General features: G+C 40.5%; 1 protein-coding gene across 4 annotated transcripts in view; it reads right to left on the reverse strand.

Moving 5' to 3' along the window:
• The window catches only part of LOC119009830 (SRC kinase signaling inhibitor 1-like), a 105,487-nt gene extending 84,338 nt beyond the window's left edge, over positions 1–21,149 (reverse strand). Inside the window, exons 1-2 of one of the 4 annotated variants that reach the window (XM_037081474.1) lie at positions 20,892–21,149; positions 19,111–19,231 (exon numbers count right to left, since the gene is read on the reverse strand). In XM_037081474.1, the coding sequence (XP_036937369.1) occupies positions 19,111–19,141 (31 nt within the window). In that variant the 5' untranslated portion in view covers positions 19,142–19,231; positions 20,892–21,149. Of the gene's footprint in view, positions 1–14,276; positions 14,581–19,110; positions 19,232–20,891 lie in introns of those variants that run through there. The other 3 variants (XM_037081475.1, XM_037081476.1, XM_037081477.1) reach the window with 3 other exon arrangements.
• Positions 21,150–22,712: the final 1,563 nt, after the last annotated feature.

Raw genomic sequence — 22,712 nt, forward strand, 5'->3', positions numbered from 1 at the left:
TCATTACAGAGAGGCAGAAACAAGAGAGTTTGGTACTTTAAATTGAAAACTAACTTTAACAATTAATCGATTATTATTATAGTAATTTCTTTAATGTTAAAACAACTGATGGTTTAAGGAGCCCAGTTCAATACAAAAGCATGTAAGTGGACCCACCGATCCACTAGAGGTCAGCCTTTGAGTGAGACGGTTTGTCTCACCCTCGGCAAAAAAAAGGTCCAAAAAAGTTAAAGGGCAGAAAGCCAAACAGCAGGAAGGTGAAGATGATCAAGTGGTTCATTTGTAGGACTTGCAGTTGGCAATCATGGCGAGAGTCCTGTGTGAGGCCAAAAGTCAACAGAGTAGTGAATTAATGAGTCCTAAACCCAGACTTCACTTAGACTTTAGGAAGAGGCACTAAATGTGAAAGATGCTATGAGTTTTTAATCGTTCTTTTGTTAAATGCCTGAAATATCGTCTGTGGTGACCACAGGCTGAAGATATTAACATGTTCTGTTCCACAACATAAAAATACATTACATACAATAAATGTCCCACAGTTTACTGTTAAGGCTCTAACGTGTCTAAAAACAGTGGCTGCTATCAAGTGTCTAAACGAGACTACAGAAATATACTAAGTGAAGATAATGACAGTGAGTGATCTTCAACTGTCAGCGAGCAGTATAAGAAAATAAGATGTTTTAGATGTATTTTGCCAACTTCAAGTCGAGCACGTCAAAGATCAGTGATGTTTGTTGTTAACTGTGCCAAGAACAGCGGAAAACACTACAGACTTGGTTTATTACCTGAAGCGTCAGCAGTGAATAAAGCATGGAGACTGCAAGAGCTCGCAATCTCACAAAGCAGTGAAACTCATCTACTGGAACAAGCAGAGAGGCACCGAGAGACACAACAGCTGTAAACTGAAGTGTTACTATCTGCTACTTCCACTGTTACAACCTACAAGCTGGCACTCAAATTAACAACAGTCAAGTTAGGAAACCAGAAGAAATTCAGGTTTTAGGGTTGTTGTGGTGACTGGTCAGTTAGGGAGGAATACCCAGATGTGTTGATACTGCTGTGCCAACAAATACTGAACAAATTCGTTTACATCAATATCATCGATTATTACAGTGATCAAACTGTGCTCCTATCTGCTTCTTCCTGAGTGACAACCTCAGACGCATACTGTTAATTGGTTTAATGCAAAGGACATGAATGCTGATACAACATGTGAAGAATGAGTGACGCAAACAGATGAACATGAAATTTTAATTTATACTGACAAGATTCAAGATTACTGTTCTGTTCTGATCTTTGTCATTCACTTATTCAAAGTATCAAATGTATCTTTTTATCTCTAATCTTTTCAAAATAATAGATCAAAGGTGATGTAACAGCAGTTCAATATTCAATGTTGTAAAAAAAAAAAAAAAAAAGCTTTCATGAATCAAAATAGTTTTTTGCTGCTCCTTTTTCTATCAACTGACGTTTCAGCTCTACAATCTACTGTTAGGGAATTTTTATCATTAAATATATTTTCACTACACGATTATCATGGCAAAAGAAATTACCAAGATTACTTGATAACTATATTATCACAATATCTTTAGAAAAAGAAAGTTATCAGGCAAATTCATCTTTAACTATGTTTAATGTGTGTTCCATCTATTTTCTGGCAAATAAATTACACCCAAAATACGAGTGTAGTAAATCTTGTTAGAAAACTTTTTTCTATTGACGAGCCCCACGACTGTATTATAATAACTTCCTCCTCCTCCTCTCTCCCCCGCTCCCCTCATTTAGACACCCCATTATTCCACTCGACAGAAGCTTTTCATTTGAGAGTCTGATCGGGGATTCAGAGGGGCCATTCTGTTTAATCAGCACATGAGCAGCTTGTTAAATGTTGTAATTCAGTCATCAGTGTGGTCGAGCTGCATTTGTTTGCTTTCTAAAGACACGTGTCGAAGCTGTCACGGCAGATCTGAGATGACAAAGAGCAAGGCCAGATCAGAGCCGTCACACAGCACAAGTAGAAAACACCACCAGCTAACACACACACATTCCTCATGTAAACACACATACGATGCAGGCAGGCAGATGACTGCACATATGCAAACAATAGAGACGTTTCTCACAGGCCACTTTATCTGGGTTAACAGGTTTTATATTCGTGCTAACATTACAAATACTGTATTCATCCCGTCATGTTCATATCGCTGATTATCACCATGATTATATTTGTCCTTCTCCCCTACAGAGTCTTGTTTAAACTGCCCTGATTCTACATTGGATGTGTTCAGCAACAGTAATCAGCTTTAGCTGCTGGACAAACACCAGTGTGTTGACTGATGCAGCGCAGAACAAACAGGCAAGGCTGTCCGACTAACTAATCTAAATCTGCTACCTGAATTAAACGCAGAGATACACACATGTACATCAGACTGGCACACCAGCAGCTCTGTGAGGTGTAACCAATGCATAGCAGCGCTTTGAGCTACAATTCTTACAATGACAATGTTAACATGTCAATGTTTAACATCCTCACCATCTCAGTTGAACGTGTAAACATTCTGACATTTGCTAGCTGAAGCCGGGGCTGATGGGAATGTCATTAGTTTTTCATTAATGCAGCATTTTCCCTCCGTGGAAGACTTTGGCTGCAAGTACTTGGCTCATTTCAGTTAAAAATAGGCAATTTCATGGAGCGCCCCTCTTAGTGTACAGAGCTGTACTCTTTGGCTCTATGCTGCATGTCTTCCTCCTTCTTTCTCACTCTCTCCCCGCTTCCTGTCACTTTACGCCTGTCCTATCAAATAAAGCCAAAGGCCAACTTAGTATTTTTTAAATATGCAATTGAACCTCATTTTGGACCATTATTAATATCTGTGCACAGCAAAGCAAGTCCACTGGGGATAAAACTACAACCGCTAGATCTGGGAAAAGTCCTATTATTAGTTTAATGTTTTACGAATTAATTTTACCTCCATTCAACTATTATGGTGCCCAATACAGGTGCTGCTCCTGAGCCGTATAATGGGAATGAAAACCTCGGAATCTGGTTCTCAACCAAAGTATTGGACAGAATTCTGACTTGATGACGAAGCAGTACAGGATCAAAGTTACTGGATCATCAACATCTCTAAAAGCCATCGTCCAGGCAACCTGAATGTTTGTATGTGCTGCAAGGAAATCTATCCAGTAGATTTTTGTAGTCAGGACCAAAGTGACGCACTGACTGACAAACAGACCAACAGACAGAGCAACACTGCCATCCATGTTGCTAGCATGGCTAAAACACACCTAAGCAGCAGCTAAAAGTCTTGCTCATCCTGACCTTCTGTGGGTAGTCCTGTATAGCCATAACTATGTCCAAGGCACTGTCAGCACTGGAGAAAGGTCTGGCTGCAAAAATAATAATCCTGCTATAAGGGGGAAAGCGCTCTGGCTTGTCTGTATTTCTTCAAAACCAATCACAATCTTGACAGGCAGGCGAAGCAAAGCTCAGGGTGCAACAATAGGGAGCAAGCTGAAACCCTGCACAGGAAAACAGCTTGTTTACATTCATGCTGTCACCAACAACGTTAGTATAAGGGTGACTTGCAATTTTTCAGCGTGTAGGTTGCTAGCTCTGGGGGTAGCTGTTGTTTCCTGTAGAGAAAGGGATTCTGAAGACAGTGACAGAGATTGCAAAATAGAGATGAATGGCAGGTTTATACCCACAGTCTACATCCGGTGAGTCAGACTTTTCTGTGGGTAACTTCGACCTCTCTGAAGCAATGTAAAAGTGTACTCAAGGGTGTGGTCAGCATGCCAGGACATCACTGTTGGGTGTGTTACAGGTACAAGACAAACCACAGCAGAGGAGGTGACAGATTGAAACACTGCTTACAGGTTTAGTCTTCTACAATATGTTCTCCAAACAACAATTCTCCATGATCTCTGCTGAGCCTCGTACATGTTGGACTGACTCCAATCAATCATGTATTTCATTCAGCTCCAGTCGAGCTGTTTTATAGATTTATTGTTCCTGCGGTCATAAATCTCAAGTCAATGTCACGTCTAAAGTCAATTTGTATGTGATTCTAGTTACAAACAGGAGTTCCCATCCATACCATAATCTTGTAATTTGAACAAATAAGAGCTGATATCCCCAGTGATGTCTGAGCTGTTCTGCCTACGCATCCAGCGTGCACAATTCATAGTACATGGGTAATATGTGAAACAATGTGTGGCGCCGTGCCTGTAGCACAAAGCAACCTGACAGGGGTAAAGCTGCAGCGATGATGAATTTCATAAAACACAAACAAACAAAGCACACAGAGCCCTTCTGCTCTGTCACAGAACAATGTTTTACCTGCGACAGTGTGTGCCGAGCAGACGATTCCTCTCTGCTCTTTGTGCCCTGATGTGTGACAGTAATGCTATCTGATAGGCTGTTCCCTACCAGAGATGTCACTGAAATAGAAATCCCTTATCAAGGACAAAACGTTACAGCTGTAAGAAAAGAAAAAAAAAAAAAAAAAATCGGCAGATGAATATCTATGATTCGTTCTTTCAGGGAAAGTTGTCAAATTAGAATCTGAATGTATTTCCCACTGCACTAGAAATGCCAGAATACGTGACAGCAGCAGGAAGACCTTGAAGTAACCTCATCTCACACAGGAACACTCGAGCACACACTGCGAAAATCCCAAACCCCACGACAATTCCTAATGCCTTTCCTATGGTATCTTAAAAGCTACAACAAAGGCCATTTGAGAGAAAAATCAGTCCATGCTTTTATGTACAAAAAAAAAAAAAAAGTCATCCAGAGACTTCCAGTGCTCAGGAAACTGATGGAAAGATGCAAGAAAAAAAACAATCTGTCTCAAATCAAACCTCTGCTGAGCGAGAAGGAAGTGAGGAGCTCGAGATGCTGATTGGCTGCTGAGCCGAATGAGCTGGGAATCAAACTTCAACAAGCGCACACACTGTGGGACACCGTGGACCAGCTTCAGAGGACTCTTTTATGTCTAACAATGGATTCCTGACAGGCAGATACAGAGTTTGTTTATGGGGAGATGACGGATATCTTCATTCTAATCCACAGAGTCTACAGCTCTGTTAAACGTTAATAGACCTTTCTTCACGGCAGACATTTTGACCTTATAAAGCAGGAAACGCTGAGCTGGAACTAATACAGTTAACCACAGCTCCATTACATTCCGTATGCTGCCAGCCAGCATGTATATGCCAACAGCAGGACCCTGGACTGACACAGCTAAATACTTATTAATAATATTAGTTACACCTGTGTAAGGCAGTTAAAGCTTCTGTGAAATAGGTCTATACATTGTGTTAATGTAACAAGTCCCTCGGGGGATTTAAAGAGGCACTACAGTAATTTTACATGTCAAAATCAATTTACAAGTCACGGTAGGAACTGCTTAGCAAAGTGTAAGTGTATGCAGGTGATGTCATCACAGTTATCTCATCTTGGGTTGGGAGGATTTATAACAGAGCCTGGGTTATGAAGTTAAAAGGTGTGGCCATCCACCAAAAAAGAGGGATTAAATGAGGAGATGCTGCGACTTTGGAGCGTTGAGTTGCATTATCGGAGGGTAGAGATTAACAATGAATTGAAATATTATTGAAATCACAAAAATCCAAATTTGTTGATGAAGATAAATATGTGTCTAAACGTACCAGAATAAAATGAAGCACTGTGGTCCTACAGATGTGCCGGCCTACCATTCATATACCAGACGTACTGGTTTTAAGCAGAACCTTGCAAAATTCAAATCATGAACATAATTTCATTATAGCCCAACCATATTATCAATATAAGCCAATCACAGATGTGTTGTACTGGATGTGGATGTATTTTCTGATATATGCCATTTGCGGATTTACCACTGTGCTCTACCTGGCAAACTCAAAAAGGGATTATAGCTGCAGATACTCTGTTAAAGTCTTAGAACTGCCAGCCTGAATCACAGGAGTACTCCTCTTGAGGGATCAATACAGTGTCCTGATATTTCAACAGCCCGGAGTGTACACCATGCACCAGGTGTCTTGCCTGGGGCAGGAGTTAGACACTGATAGCTTTGTCATCTCTCACCCCTCTCCAGTGAAGCCCGGTTGAGACAGAGATTAAATAAAAACACAGTGCCCTCAAACAGCTGAAGGGGAACCATTGATGCTGCAAGTGCGTCATCTTTTACAACAACTAAATGCGACAACATCTAGCAAAGCACTGAATTGGTCAATCAGAGACAGGACAGCACATATTTTTGGCTGATAACTATGTAATATAAATGAACATGTTCATATTTTACCGAGTAATAAAATCCTTCCTAATATTATAAACCACTGTGCAGTGTTCAAATACTCCATGTAGACTTCATGGATTGTATCAGCGATGCCTGAAGAAGAACGACCCCACCAACGCAGCCCCTTGTATTTTGAGCGCAGGGCTGTTTTCAGTCCAAACACCCACTAAGGAATCCGTGGATCCAAAAAGGCAGGAATAACATGAAAATGAATCACACTTGAAACTGGGGCTGGGTTTAAAAAAAAAAAGAAACAAAACAAAGAAATACATTTCCAAATAAGATGGTTCAGGTAATATGTAACAACTAAATTCTGAGGAAAGTTTGTTGTTTCAGTTCACTGATGTCATTTTAGAGAATTTGTCACGAGTGTTCGATAACCACATTCAAGGCAGTATTTGCAAAAGATTGTATAAATCTGCCGATATAGAGAATCAAAGTCACGGCCCGTCTGGTGGACCTCATGGAACCTTATTATGGAAAGAAATTGTACAGCAGTCAATGGGGAGAGAAAAATTATTTGTCTCTCTTCATTCACTTCCACACCAAGTTGTTTTCGAAATAAGGTCCCATGAAGGAAACTGGAAGAGGCGTGACTTTGGCTCTCTAAAGATCAATTTTGGATTTCTTGCACCAACTAATATCAGTATCGGCAGTCAGGCTCTAGTTGAAATCAATAAAAACATTTCTAAAATTGTAGCGTACGTCCAATTTAATGTGGTAAACACGATTAAAATGCAGCACACACTCACAATCACACACAATAAAGTGGAGAACCATCAGAAAAGCCCACCACACTCAGTAATGTCGCCCCTGCAGCTCAGGGTCGACAACACTGCAGTAATCTGTTATGTGGCTACTGCCCCGTGATAAGGACTCTGTGTGTGTCTGCATGTGTGTGATCATTTAAAGAACAAATGGCAGAACAATATATATGTGATATATTCGCTGCTGCAGAGGGGTTTAAATAATCGCTGCCAGAGTGTCCACATGAGGTCATTATCAGCTTTTTATGTCCAGCCACTGTCACCTGCAAGGGGAAAATTTTACAGTTGCTGCTGAGAAAAGTGTGACGCAGTCGTTTGCAATTAAGCTGATTTATTAGAGAAAAGCCACCGCCGTCCCTTCAAGGAGAGGCTTCTCTCCGCTTATTCCCTCTATTTTTCTTCTACTTGTACACAACTTCTGCAGGCTGGAATACAAAAATACTGATGACAAAAGCATAAAAGGCTGCCTCACTTTCTTTATCCTTCTTCTCATTGCCAGACAAGTCTTTTTTAAAAGCGAAATTCTCTCTTCCTCCGAGCCTATTGCATATCATTTGTCTTCATACAGAGGGATTTGCCTTTAAAGAGACTTAGTTGTTATTATTTCTTTTTTTTATACATATAAAGAAAAATCTCCTCTGGTGAGAAATGCTATATGACAGTCATCAGCATCTTTCCTCCAACAACCACAGGCACCTCTGAAAATTATCCTCTGTTCTCGTCTCAGTGTCCTCACATGTTTCTCTGTGCTGTCAGTGTGTTTGTCAGATGCCTGCATCTGCCAGACGTAATATGAGTTCAGGGTAAAAGATGGTGGATCGTTAGAGGAAAAAGAAAATGTAGCAACATGGGCTAGATAACTTTTACAGCAAGCAACAAAATGCAAAAAAAAAAATAGATTTCAGATCAATTATACACCACTGTCATAAATATGGACAGCTAGACAGGTGTGTTTTTGCTATTCATTTATCAAAAACATTGATAACGAGTTAATAACATTTCTAACACAGAATATAATGACTAAGTGAGTAAAAACAGGTAATAGAACAATTAGGACGGTCCGATATGTAAGTTCAGAAAATTTACTGTAATGCAGCCTTAAAACCCAGGAAAAGACAACAATTATGTTGTAACCTGAACTTAAAAAAAAAAAAAAAACAGTCTGCATCAAAAAAAAAAGTGCGCCCTTCTCCTAATAAACTGTGAAAACAACGCTGCCGCAATTATCCAGTTTCAGTCTGGTCCTGGCAGAGTCTAAGAGTCGGCTAGCTGCAAAGATCATTAAGCTTAAACAGCCATGGGCAGCTACGATTAGCTGCAGTTAGCGGTTACTTAGGGTCCATCAGGAAACTCTGTAAATCACAGAGAGATGAGGCAGAGCAGCTGGAGGACCTCAGGAGGAAAACCAGGAAACTGTCACAAATTTACAATTTCTATACATTTTTTTATTTTATCCTATCATATCACATCTGGATCACTGTCACTTACATGTTTTATTTTAAAAAGATGGGGGTATTTCTTCGTTTGGATGCACAAAAGTCAAGGTTAGAGGAAGAATCGCCAAATCCTGTTTTTGGTTTCGATGATCAAAATTAAAGCTCAATTTGATCAACAAGGCCATAAAAAAATTGTGACACGACTAGGTGGTGATGTTTCACCAGAGATTGTACCTGTTCACTCAAGTTACAAGAACAGGTGTTGAATGACGAAGCATCATTCTTCCTTTTACATGTCAGTGCAGCTTAAAGATGATTTTAAAGCTGTTATTCTAAGTGAAAACAGTTACATAACGTTGCCCCAAAGCTACATACATCCTGCTACATATATGTTAGCAGTCTGAGTACAGTTGTGAGAGTTTTAGACTCGGATGCATCCGGGGGGGCCGAAGCAGGTCAAGTCAGTAAAATATTAAAGTGAAAGATGTTCCAAGAGTGTCCTAGAAAAAACATGGATAGATTTTACGTGCTTTTTACCAGAAAGAACACGTGAAAACAGGAGTGCATTTTTTATTATGAATGGAGCTGACAGAGTGACTGGACTCACTGATCACGACTGCCTAAAACATCTTAAAGCACCTTGCAGAAGAGTTTTTGATCAGCCCTCTCAGTTCCAGGCGCCTTACTGAATAAATTAAGCAACATCCGCAGACAGGCTGCCAAGATTATCCTGGGTCAGCTTTACTGAGTCAGGAAAGCCAAATTAACAGAGATTTCTCGTTAATAACCGTGTTGCGTTGGGTCGTCAATGTTTCCCTGCTTCCAGAGTTGTTTAATTCGACACTAAAAAGTTCACAATTTACCACAGATCTCACTACAAAGTCTCCTCTATGACAACATTGTCCAAATATAAAATTAACTACATCTAACAGACCTCATTTTATAGCAATAAAACAAGTTTCCATGTCATCACATTCGAGCAGTATTTGCCAAACAGGCGTCAGGGATGAACTGAGAGCAGAGTTACTGCTGCTCAACTGAGGGAAGTGTCCTTGAACAAAAAACTGAATCTGTGCCAGCTCCACAGGTGCTGCTCTCAGCCTGCACTCTGCTCAAAAGGCAATCATTACTTCCCCTTCAAACAAGAGAATCTATACTTTATGAAGACACTGAGAGACACAAGCTGAGTGCCAACACCACACTGGAAGATGGAGATACAACGCACAGCTGCAAACACACAGAGCTCAGGGGGGGAAATGGATCTAAATCATTACAAAAGACAAGACAAAGACGTTTTATTTTTTTTTGTGGAGTTTAACTGACAGGTCACAGTCTGACTGTATTGCACACTGACTGCAAAAACAGCCTGCAGTGAGAATTATAGTTCAAACACTAAATTGGGGACGCAACTGCAAAATTTTCATGATCCCTTAATCTGTGGATTATTTTCTCGAATAATTGATCAGTTGTTTGTCTGAGAAAATGTCAGTGTCTCTCAAATTCCAAGAGGACGTCCTTACAACCACAACCCAAAAGATATTCAGCCTATTGTCAGAAGTAAAACACGTTCTAAAACAAATTTACTAATTATCTTAATAGTTGTTGATTCATTTAATAACTGTCAGCTAACCGTTTATCCATGGCAGCTCTACACTAGAAAAGAATTAGTATGTTTAACGGAAATGCAACAATGTAAAGTATTGTGTGGCGATTTTCACACTATTTGTGTTTTTGAAACATCTATTCTTTTGATATAAACAGTGACTGAATTAAGGTTTTTTACTTATCAAGCTGTCATTGTGTGATGAGTCAGTCATGGAGGGTTTCAGTGTGAGAATCTAAGAATTGAATATGTCTTCCTCATCATAGCAAAGCAAAAATCTGGAGTACTTGTTCCGCTGCTGGTGATGTAGCAGCCAAAAGGACGACTCTCTACTGAAACAATTAGTCAGATGACCGAAGATCAATGACTGTTAATGTTGTTGTAATCACTGAAGTAATCAAACGATTCAACTTTCAAAAAGCTATTCTAAAATGTCCATCTGTAATGTATGTGTAATCATTCAGGACTTTTTGGACACTGTGAAATAAATAAAATACTTAACGGATAATCAGTGATGAAAATAATCTATCAGAGGAATTGATCCAGGGATCCAGGTTGAGGTCCAAGCAGTCAGCAGGTTCCTTCTTCATAAAATGGAGTCTTTTAGCCAGTTAAGGCTTCACCACTTTAAGCTTCCTTAGATGCCCTCCAAACTGATGAAGCCTCTGGTGTTCAAGCTGATCTCAGGTTTCTACAGTCTGCGTGAAACCAAATTTCTCAAAAATGTTGTTTTGACTTTCAAAGGAAGAAACATCAAGAATCAAACAGCAGCAGCTTCTAAATGTCAGAGAGCAAAGCAGCTCTGGGGAGCAAAGACGCCCCTGAGTCCATATTATAGTCTGCTCGCCCTCACCTGGTGGCTCCGTGGCAACCGCATCAGTCAGCCCTGTGATGTCGGCACCCTCTGCTCTGCAGCCTCCTCTCTCTGCCCTTCATCTGTTCCTGCCGTTCTCTGTCTCTCCTCCATCTCCTTCCAGATGTCAACAAGTTTGATCAGGCTGACGTGGGAAAACTGCTGTTTGGCTGCCGCTCATCGGCTCTCTGACAGATCCTCAACCCGCCTCGTCTCCTTCTTTTTGCTCCCAAGTCACTTATGATTCCAACACACTTGATCTGCTACCCACCACGAGTGCCACCAGCACCACCCGCTCCACCCGCCCCACTTCTGAAACCCTCCTGGGGAGCTGCGGAGGGCTCTGGTATGTCACTGAGGTGACATGACTCACACAGTCATGCAGCACAAAGAGATAAGTTTGAGATGTTCAAGGGCGACTGTATAGTCTGTGTTTCAAAACATTCTGTTCAAATTTAATCCTCTCAGCGATTTCCGAGTGCGACAGCATGCAGGATGTGACAGGCCTCATATCGAACCACGATGAATTTTAAAGATAGCTGGTTTTTGGGGGTTTTTTTTTCCAATCCTATCCCCCAAAATGTTCAAGAGACTCGAGTCTTGCTCTGCTCTGACACAGATTTGTGCAGTGAGAGTGTGCTGGAGGGTGAACAGAGGAGGGCATCATGTAAATCAATACTGATTAAAGAGAGAGAGGACCTCCATTTTACACTCCACCAGCCTACAGTCGGTTCAGACTGCAGCAGCACCAGTTTGTGCCTCTCATGTATCATATGCAGAGATAAGTGCCTTTTATTCAGAAGATAAATACCTGGTGGTCTTTAAAAACCCAGAAGGTTGTTTAATAACACTGTGGGAAGGTATTTACAGAGTCCCCAAAAGACTCTTACCATCTGGACGAAAAATATTCCATCCGCAGTGAGATAAAAAAAATCTTTTTCACCAGTTTCCCAGGAAATAATTCCCAGCACATTATCAAAACAAAGATAATCTTGAGAGGAAAACTGTACAATGTGTCCAGCTTGGAAAAATGATTTAAAATATATCGATCACGCAGATGGATTAGGGTAATAGTGTAATAGTCTGGGACAGAGCTGAGACATACATTGTTTGAACTCCTAAATTTAAAGTGATTAAGATCGTTTTTTTTAAGATCGCATTTTTGTCTTTATTTGATAGTATGACACACCTGTAATCAAGTGAGAGGAAACAGGAGAGAAATTAAAGACATGTGACAAAGGCTCCTGGCTAGAATCAAACCAGAAATGTTGCAGTCACATGGTGTGTGTCTTAAGCCCAAGCCTCCAGGAACATCACTGGGTTTTGAAGCCAATTTTATGTTGTAGACAAACCGTGTAACTGCAACCTCAGGTGATGCGTAGGGCCCAAAAATACTTTTTCCAATAAGCTTATAGTGTAAAAGAAGCGGCTGTTAAACGGTAGATACATTTTTGAGTGTCACAACTCCTGCAAAATGACTCGTTTCACTATCAGCATTTGATCCATATGGTCTAATAACATTTTGTATGTCCGTCATTTAAAAGCAGTTCTGTGGAACTGTGTTGTGCTAGAAGTCGGTCTATCCAACATAAGCTTCTGTTGCTTTCGGCAAGCAGAGCAGAGAGAGCCACTGAGACCGAGGGAGATTTATTGGACTGAACACATTCTGATGGCGAGTCATTTTGTGGGGGTTGTGACGCTCCAAAAAAAATGTATCCATCATTTCATAGATGCAAGTTTATAGAAAAAAGTATTTTTAGGTCCCAGAGGATCACGCAACGTCGAAATCACGCAGTTTGGCCTCTATGAAAGTTGGCTTCAAAGCCTGTCGCTCTTCCTGGAGGCTTGACTGAGACGAGCTACCTGAGAGCATAATGTCACAACCTTTAAACTGTAGTGGAAAATTCAGCCCAAGTTCCCTAACAAAGAAATCCAAAGTTAAAACAAATCACCCACAAGCTTGTATAGATAACACAGAGAGACGGGGAAGGTCTCATTTTTCACATTGCAATCCACTCACATGTAGCCAATAAAAAAAGTCCTTAATATAAGTTAATAATAAAAATTGTTACATAGAGTGAAACACTGATCGAAGGCACATTTCCTTAACATAATAAGCACCAATTATCAGCTATTATTTTACCGATACAAGCCGATATACATTTACCAATAATTAGTTTGTGCATCGTAGCTTTCATAAAGATCACACAGATTCAAGTGGCATGAATACTGTACGTTTTCTTTTTGTGAAGGATAATATATGCATCATTAAATCATATTAATTTCTTCTCATGTCATTGTTTTGAGGCAGTAACTATACAGTTCTGGAGGAAACCTTCTATATCAGCTCCTCTCGGGGTTTGCAGGACTGTCATGACTCCTGATGGAAAGCTGACTTTGAATTTATTGATCACAGCTACAAGGGAAATAGATTTTTTTTTTTTTGCCTCATCACTGTTTGCTAGCCAGAGATTCACCTCTGAAAAAATTCGATTCTTACCTCCGTGACTAAAATGTAATGATGCAGATTCTAAAAAGGACAAACCCACCCAATATTTCCCAACATCTATTAAAGCTAGACACCCATTTTGAGTTCAATATGTCCATGATGCAAATTGCTGCACATCTCCTCACCAAGTCTGTATTTTCAGACCCCTGCAACAGACACAAACACACAACACAGAATTGATCCATTAACATCCAGCATATAACCTACAAACTATCATCTGTATCACTCTTTCCATCTCTCTGACTAACAGCACCCTCTGTACATCCATCCATCAATAGCCTCTTTCATGCTGCCCCAGATGCCAACCACAGAGAGGCAGAACATCAACAGTCTCCCATCTGCACAGGCAGTAAACAAGTGCTGCTGCCAGACGCAACCGATACCACCAGACACTCACACCCCCAACCCTCTCAGTCCTGTCAATATCTGCAGGGGAAAGACACTTCTAATGTCTTGCAAATGGGATGCAGCACTTAAAACTGATTACAGTATCTGTATTTAGTTACTCAGAGGCTTATCTCAAATCAAACCAAACTGAAAAGCAACTCAGAAAATGCTTCAACTCACTGTCCCAGATTTTACTTTACGGTCAAACACTGCAGTAAGAGTAGCGCGCCAAAGATGTACCTCAGCTCTTAAGTGAAACCAAACACATCTTCAGCAAACATGCAGGTGAAAAGACCTATGTGCAGCAAACACACACTCACACACAGACAGCATCACACTGAAGACGAGAGGGACAGCGGCAGTAAACAGCGGTAGTTTCCCAGCACCCCCAGCGCGTCAGAGAAGGGCACTCAAGTTAGAAATACCTGCAACTACAGAATGGACGGAGAGAGAGGGGACATGCCTGGGAAGGAGGAATTGCCCATTCTCCGCCTCGGTGAACCTGTTTTACTGTCCTCTTATCGCGCCGTCACTTTTCTGATCTTCTTTATGCCTTTAACCTCTTCTTTCTTCTCCATTCACTCTCTTCTTCTACTCTTGTTTCTCACTGCTTCCAGTCTTCCCTCACTCCAGTTTTATCCCTTTCTTCTCTGCGGGTCCATGTCTGAGCCGTGTCAGCATGTGGCGGACGGAGATGCTCTGCCTGTGATGGTTATGAGAGCACGCTGGAGTGCAGAGGCGCTCCTAACCATGTCTTAGCATGGCCACTGAATAAACTCATGTTTTATGGATGCAGAGCCCTCCCCGCTCTGCCTCTCTTAAAGGGCCAGCACACCATTCCCGATGCCTTTCATCTTAGCGCTGTCATTAGACGCATTGGATTTTAATCATGTCTGTGGGAATACACATGGGTGTGTATCAGTGATTCAGAAGCACTATGTGGGCTTGACACTTCCTCATTTGCAGCCGAGGAGGGGAAGCAATTGATCGAAGGATGAAAAGGAATCCAGAAAAAAGTGAATGCAGATGTTTCTTTGACAGTTCCAGCAGACATATTAATTAATTATGAATATCAGCCAGCAAAGTGTGGAACAGCAAACACTGTGAGAGTATCATGAGCAGTGCAGTGAATGTATGTGATGCAACACTGCTGCAGCTGATCCCTGAGTGTATATATGTGTACGTGTGTGTGTGTGTGTGTGCACGTGTACGTGCGCATGGGCATGGGTGTGCCCGCAACAAAGGATATTGTCAAAGTAAATCCTGCAGTAGCACCGGCTGTAATTCAATCCTGAGTTGAAGGCCATGAATTAATGAGGCCGACTGTGTGTGTGTTCAGGGTCAGAGAGGCTGTAAGTCATGCACACTATGACACCTGATAATAGCATCTCCAGGGCAGAGAGTAAGGAAATGTTTGGCCTACGGATGTTCCTACCAACTAGTTTTTCTGATGTTAAAGCAAAAGTTTAAAGTTAGACAAGTCAACTCGTCTGAAAACTTGCAAACTCAAGCTCAATTAAATCCCTCCAAGAAGTTGCATTTAACACAAATCTAACAACTGTTGTGTGAGCATCTGGATCTGTGATCATAGACACCAAAATAGGTGTTTTAAGCCAAACCATGATGTGCCCTTAACCCTAAACAAGTGGCTTTTGTCTTGATATCTAACCAGAACATAAGCACAGCATTGTGAAAAGAAAGAAACAGAAAATTCAATCTGTGGCGATTGGTTTGTCACATTAGTAGCAGCTGGCAACACTTGATGAGGATGCTCCACATCATCCATTAGTTCCTGATAATGACCTCTTCGTCGAGTATTATCCTCAACCAAGTCAATGAGAAATTCTGGTGCCCACTAGTGAGGCTAGCACTGTTTGACTGACGAGTTGACTCAGCAATAAAAAAATAAAGTAGAATAAAAACAATTAATCACTTTTCAATTTTCTTCTTTCTTTCCTACTTTGTGAGAGTGAACTGATTATATTTGGGATTTCTTCGGACATTTCAAGATCGTCATCGTGGGCTCTGGAAAACACAGCACAACCCTGTCTGACATTTTAAAGAAGAAAAAGAACTAATCGATTTATCAAGAAAATAATCCCACGACTGCAGCCCTACCAGAAAGCTCAATACGGAGTTTGAGTCATAACAATGAGTCATAACAATATTAAGCCGACACCAGTACAGCTCTGCATACTGACAAACTAGAGTGGACATGACGCTGTTCACTCGTCAATACAGAGGCTTGTTTGTTCGGTGGCCTGAATTGACTGGCTGGTAAATAAAACATGGTGATAAATTAAAGATAACGCTCGCTGGGCCTTGAGCGGGCGGATGCTCCCGTGATCGCCCTAATGCTCCAGAGTGTCTTCTCTTTGCCCTTCAGAGAGTGGCCCTCACTTTACTGCACAAACACATACACCACACACACGCACACACACACCTAATGCCACAGGTGGGTAATAGAAAAGCATATCAGTATGATGTATGATCAGCCTTGGTTTCTCTCTCCTGGAAATCTCATCGAGCATCATTTGTGCGCCGACATCCTCAGCACCTTTCTATAGGTGGTGAGGTAATTAAAACACTAAGTCACAGCTCAGCAAGAGACAAATCGTACCCTGAAGAAACCGAAGAGAGGGGGCGTAATTATTGAGGAAAGTAAGATAGGTGAAGGGAATTAGAGTGAGGAAAAAGATGAAAGTACAAGTGTGAAGTTTAACACCATTTTCCTGATTTGAAATCTGTTTTTTATGCATTTTAACCTCATAAATATCAGATCTAAACATTCCTTTTCCTTTTAAATGTGTAAGCAGTAAAGGGAGGAAGACATAGGTGGTTAAGAGAAACCTGTTCTGGTTAGAGGAGGAGGGCTGGAGGCTGAGAGGTGACAGGTGGACAGGTTGACAGGCTGAGTGAATGACGGAGGAAGCAGAGAAACAGACAGTAGAAAGACAGATGAAGGTAGGAGAAATAAATATAGAGCAGGAGCAGACAGACAGAGATGACAGGATAATTACAGATTCATGGATTCCTGTTGACCGGTGACAGTAAGAGCAGCTGCTCTCTGGCTACGTCGGGCCGGGGGAGCTGAATAATGAATCGGGATGCCGTCGATGTTGCAGACTTGTACGGTAACAGCAGATACATCACAGAGAGCTGCAGCAATTACACAGACAGAGAGAGGAAAAGGCAGGTGCAAGAAACTTCAAAAGAACTGATGTGGTGGCCCTGAAAATTGCCAGATGTCAGGAAGAGGGACGCAGGTTCAAGTGAGGCGACAGCAGAGATATGCACGGACTCTCTAAGGGTCAGGGCCGCGAATACGAAGATGGCAGCAGATAACTTCTCCAAAATAATGTCACACCAGGACGACAGGGTCTCCTTTAGTGTCAGACGAGGGTAAAAATAATAGTGGAGTCTCATTAAAGACACATCCTGATTAAATAATCCTTTACTTATCTCCCACACTTAAAGCAGGAAGAGCCTTCCTCTTCCCTCCCCTGTGGTAATAAAGCTTTGGATAGTAAACCAAAGAATGAGATCATGATTCAAGTACTGCGCTTTCGTGCAATTTTAAGGTACTTGTACTTTCCTTGAGTACTTCCATTTCTGCTTCTTTGTACTTTTACTCCACTTCATGCACTGCAGAATTGATTCAGACATAATTGTAGGTCAAAAGTTGGACACATAAAGGACTCAACAGAGGAGAGCCAAGGCACACTGGAGGGTTTAAATCTCACAAGTAGTGTCACACTTGAAGAAGATGCAGACATTTGCCAGGGAAAGAAGGAATGAGGAAAAGGACCCCAACCAGGTTTCTAAATAGTCACACAGACAGTTGGATCCAAACTAAAGATGGAGTGCACCACAGGGGGGTGAGCACTTCAAACAAAATTAAATTAAAGTATGCTTCATCGTAATTGCATTCACACATTTGTGTGTTTAATTACTGGAACGACAGCAACAACAGCCTTGATCTCCTGCTGAAAACAATATATGAAGCCAGACTGACTAACAGAGACCAGTTTCATTAAAGCATTACAACTGATATCATCATGTCAGACTGTGAACAAACATATGCCATTAGACAAGCCTGTCATTAAATACTTAGTTTTATAAATACTTGACTGTGGCTCAAACTGTCTGTAAATTATCTGATGTTTACCTGTAACTGCAACACCTTCTGTTTGTCATTGGTTTGGTTTTAATTGAGTTCATCTATTTTTAGATTTCATAACAATCAGGTAGACAGACACTTTGATCTCTGCCTGAATGTGAATTATCATGCTTAAGTGGGTCAGGTAAATACTGTGTTTTTTTAATGAAGTTCTGCACTGAGCGGGCAGGTTTCTGAGTGACTCTGTCGGACATCATTTTAAATGATTCAGAGGGACAAACTGACAATGACCGAGCACTTTGCAGAGCTGTAAAGCTGCATGCAAGGCAAATGTTTGATCGGATTGTTTCTTAATGTTTACGATTAACTGCAAGAGCAGAAAACTGACAGTAAGAAGAGCAACATACCTTTTTACAAGTACTTCTCTGTGAACTGTCTGCCCTGATTTCCTCCCGATAATGGCATAACCACGATTAAAGACCAATAGGATCGACCTGCTTTTGTCAATGTCACATTTTTGGTCCATGGAAAACCTCACAAGTGCCCCAATTCTGTTGTCAGAGGCATAAAATCAGCAGATCTTGTTCCAGTTTGTCCACAGAACAGAAACAACAACTGGCAAAGCAGCTCTTTGCATTCCAGTGAGCCCAGTAAAGGTTTGGGTAAACTACGAGCAGCAGTCACTGGTAAACAAGTGGGAAACTGTCACCAATACAGACAGAAAAACTCTTTGTTTCTGAAAAGTATATGAGGCTGTTAACACCTGACATTATAATGTCTCTCAAGTGACCACTTGTGATTGGATCTCACTTCTCCGCTCCATACGAAAATTAACAAGTGCCTCTTTCAAATGAGTTGATGTTTTTTTGAACGGCGGACAAACAGTAGCAGCCAGCATGCTGGGGAAAAACTGATGCGTTAAAGAACAAAATGTAATGTATTGTTACTGTACTGGTTAATGCTGAATTTATGAGCGGGGGCAAATGATTAAGAATGATTCTATACCTCTGAAATTTCTCCTCATTCAAAAGCCTCACAGTTGTACGATTTGTTAAGGGAGTCTGGCGAAAGTGTGGTCACTAGTGCAATGGTGACATTAGTTGAAACAGACGGTGTGTTCACAAACATTTGCAGCTCACCTTGACAGCTGAGAGAGCCCAAACATGTCATTTATGTGACAGTGAAGCACAAAGACATCCAACGGCTTGTTCCATCTTCTGACACAGGACGTCAGTTCAGTGGGTGGTCCTTCAACGTGGCCTGGAAACAAATTGAGATAATTGTGACTGCCTTGTGCAACTTAAACCAGTTAATCCATATTTACTACAAGCCTTGAAAATTGATGTCAGATGTTTTACGAGCGTGACGTCAAGTCACCCGTCTCTATACCTACTTATTCGCGGTGAGGGAGGTCTGCGGACATCTCCCAGCATGCACTGGACAAAAGTAGAGAAACTCCCCACACTCTCTTGTCCTGATTCAGGGCTAAAATTTACATATTCTAATCGCTGGACTATTCAGAGAACCACATGTCTTTTTACTGTGAAATGAAACTGCAGAGCCTGAAGGAAACCACAGCGATGAGGTGAGAATACATCCTCCCTGCTCATAGAAAGGACCGAGGTCGTGAGTCACACCTGCAGAAGAAGTCCTTTCATCAAACATAAAGCTACTTTTGAGTTTAAATAGTGTCACCCTCTCTTGCCTCTGAGTGCAGCTGAGATGTAAAAGAAGCAAATGCTGCCCAGGGTTGAATAACCATAAAAACTCCATTCAACAAACTAAACAGAGATGGCGGTTGAGAAGGACATTACTCCTTACTGGTTCCGAACTCGAGCTCCAGCGAACAATCATTGTCGAAATTAGTTAATCTGCTGATTATGTTTTCTCAACTAAATGTTTTACAAGAAATTAGTGTAAATGTCCGGTACAGTTTCCCAGAACCCAGATTGATATTTCAAAATGTGTTGTTTAATCGATCCCTCAGACCACAACCCAACGACTTTGGCTGTTCTAGACTTTCCAAATGTTATTGGACTGAATCACAATGTTTCACAATGTTACTGCAAAAAAAAACTGGCTTCAAGGCCTGGCACTCTTCTTGGGAGCTTTATTAAAGTGGAACTCTCGCCAAAAAGCAGCCGAGGCTTTATTTGTGATTGAATATGAGTCAAACCTTCATGTAAATGCATACACAAACAATGTCCTTAATGCTCGTGCTCATGTGTAGAGACCCTGGTGATACTACGAGCAAAGTTTCATGTTGTATCGAGCCTTCTTAGTGTTTTAGTGAGTGAGTGAAAATGGGATCCAAACATAGAAAATCAATATCAGGCTGTCAGTATTGATAGTGTGGTTGACCACAACAAATAAATTCATGTGTGGAAAACACTGAAATAAATTGCCAATGCTGTGTGACCTGGTGGGAAGTGCTGTAAGGGGGATATACTGTGTGTTGTAAAATTACATCATTGACGAGAAAAAAAAAAAAAAAAAAAGTGAAATTTGGGTTTTATCTTAATCTACCTGGGTAGGCTGCCCAAGAAGAGCCTATGTATGGGAAACACTGGGTTGGACATAAAACAAGAACTTTCTGTAGAATCACTTTGGGAAGTATACTTCTGATAAAGTACTAATATTGTTGCAGTGGTACTTTTACTTCCACTATTTCTTCCACCACTGCAAATAATCAATTCATTTCAAAGTAACTGACAATTTAAGGCGTTCATTAATGAAAATACATTATCTTCTAATTATACCAGTTATAAAAAAAAGGACTGTTTCCAATACTTAGAAAACTGCAAAAAAAACTCATAAATTCAAACGACTAGAAGACAAACCCGAAACAAAGTACAACACAAACTGTCTATTTACACCAAACACCTGGATCCAAAATTAAAGAACAAAAGCCTAAACTTACCATTAGCCGTTGGATGCTAGCCAACAGGTTGCTAGCTAACGTTAGCTCGCTCGAAAAAATAAACGTTTCTTCAGCACAGAAACACCTAGCTCCAGTTTTATTCCATCCATGGTTTGTCTTATTTCTGTGCTTTTCCGACGGCCACATTAAACTTCGAATGAACTGTCACATTTTCAGGCAACAGAATCCTTTTTGTCCACTGGACGGTTTCACGTTTGCGCACCTGCTGCAGAGTTGATTTGATTGAGAGAGTTAGATTTTATTCGCTGGGCGTGCCGGGCGGGCGGAGATTTTGTTGTTGTTGTTGTTGTTGTTGTTGTTGTTGTTGTTGTTGTTGTTGTTGTTGTTGTTGTTTCCGCCAGGTTTACAATAAACAGAAGTTTGGAGTTGTGCAGGATGCAGCAGAGAAAAAGATATTGTCTTCATGTCCTTACATTGTGGTTCAAAGTCAGTTTAAAAGCTGCCAGACTGTATACTTCATCATCTGCTGACCACTCTGTCCATTAATTGATTGATTGTTTGGTTTTATAAAAATAAAAACTGTATACTGAGAAAGTGATGTGAAGTCTGCAGAATGTTTGTTTTGTCCAAACAATAGTTCAAACTTTACCAATATATGAAAAGTATTGATGTAATTAAAAGGAAAAGCAAATGTTATCATAAAGTATTACAAAGCTGGGACCATAAATGTACATGTATATTGTTTTTGCATGACAATTTCTGTAAAGTTATAAAAAATAGTAAATATATATATAGAAATATAGATTTTGTTTGCAGAAATCTTGGTTTAGACTTACTGGTACACGGTTTTAAAATTCAAATGTATGGGAATTTTCCTCTTTATTTTACAGATTTCCTTCATATTTCTTTTTAAAAAAATCCATCAATTAAATAGATGTAAATGTCCAATGTAAAATATAATATATAATCTGTAACTGTGAAGCATAACATTTCAATTTCTTACTGAATATGTTACTGATATTTTGCACATCTGTTTATATTAACTGTGTATTTATCAAATCTCTAGCAGTATTTCACAAACTAGTGTGCAACTACTTCAGTGGTGACTGTAAGGAAGCAGTAATGCAACATCTCATGTCCAATTTAAGCTAAAAAACTGTATTTCATTAACATAAAATGACTGTGTTTTTACAAGTTATTTTACAGAATATCTTTAACGACCCCCTGCTGCCAAACTATTACCATATTTTAATATTTATTACACTGTGAAAGCCATCATAGAAATGTAGTCAAGTAAAAAAAAAAAAATACAATATTTCCCTCTGAAAATTTAATGGAGTCCAAGTAGAAAGTAGCATGAGAAAGAAAAAACCTCGACCAGTACCTCGACTACTATTTCATATTCTAAATATTTTAAATATAAAAGTCCTCCCTGATAAAAATCCTCATTCTGCGCTTCCTCTCTCTTTCTATTTTTAAGGAACCGCTGAATTCAATCAGTCTGAACAGAGGAGGGTCACGTCCGATGGCTCGTTCTCTCCACTGCTGCACTCTGGGAAATTAAATCAGTGATCAGACATCGCCTGATTGTGCTGCACATGTACAATCTCCCTTTGAAGCTTTCCTGACCCATCTCGCTTTTCTGCCTTTTTTTTTTCTCCTTTATTTTTAACCCTTAATTCACTGTACCTGGCCATCTAGGCCAAAAAATTTGTTGCCATGGAAACCCCCTCCAAAGAGAAGGGGCTGCGGTTACCCGAGCACACTGGTATTTAACGACACACACACACACACACAGTAACACACAACACAGTAACACACACAGTAACACTGAGAGTAGGTCAGCGGAGAAATGAGCTC

Source organism: Acanthopagrus latus, chromosome 20 (assembly GCF_904848185.1).
Source record: "Acanthopagrus latus isolate v.2019 chromosome 20, fAcaLat1.1, whole genome shotgun sequence".
NCBI classification, from domain to species: Eukaryota; Metazoa; Chordata; class Actinopteri; order Spariformes; family Sparidae; genus Acanthopagrus; species Acanthopagrus latus.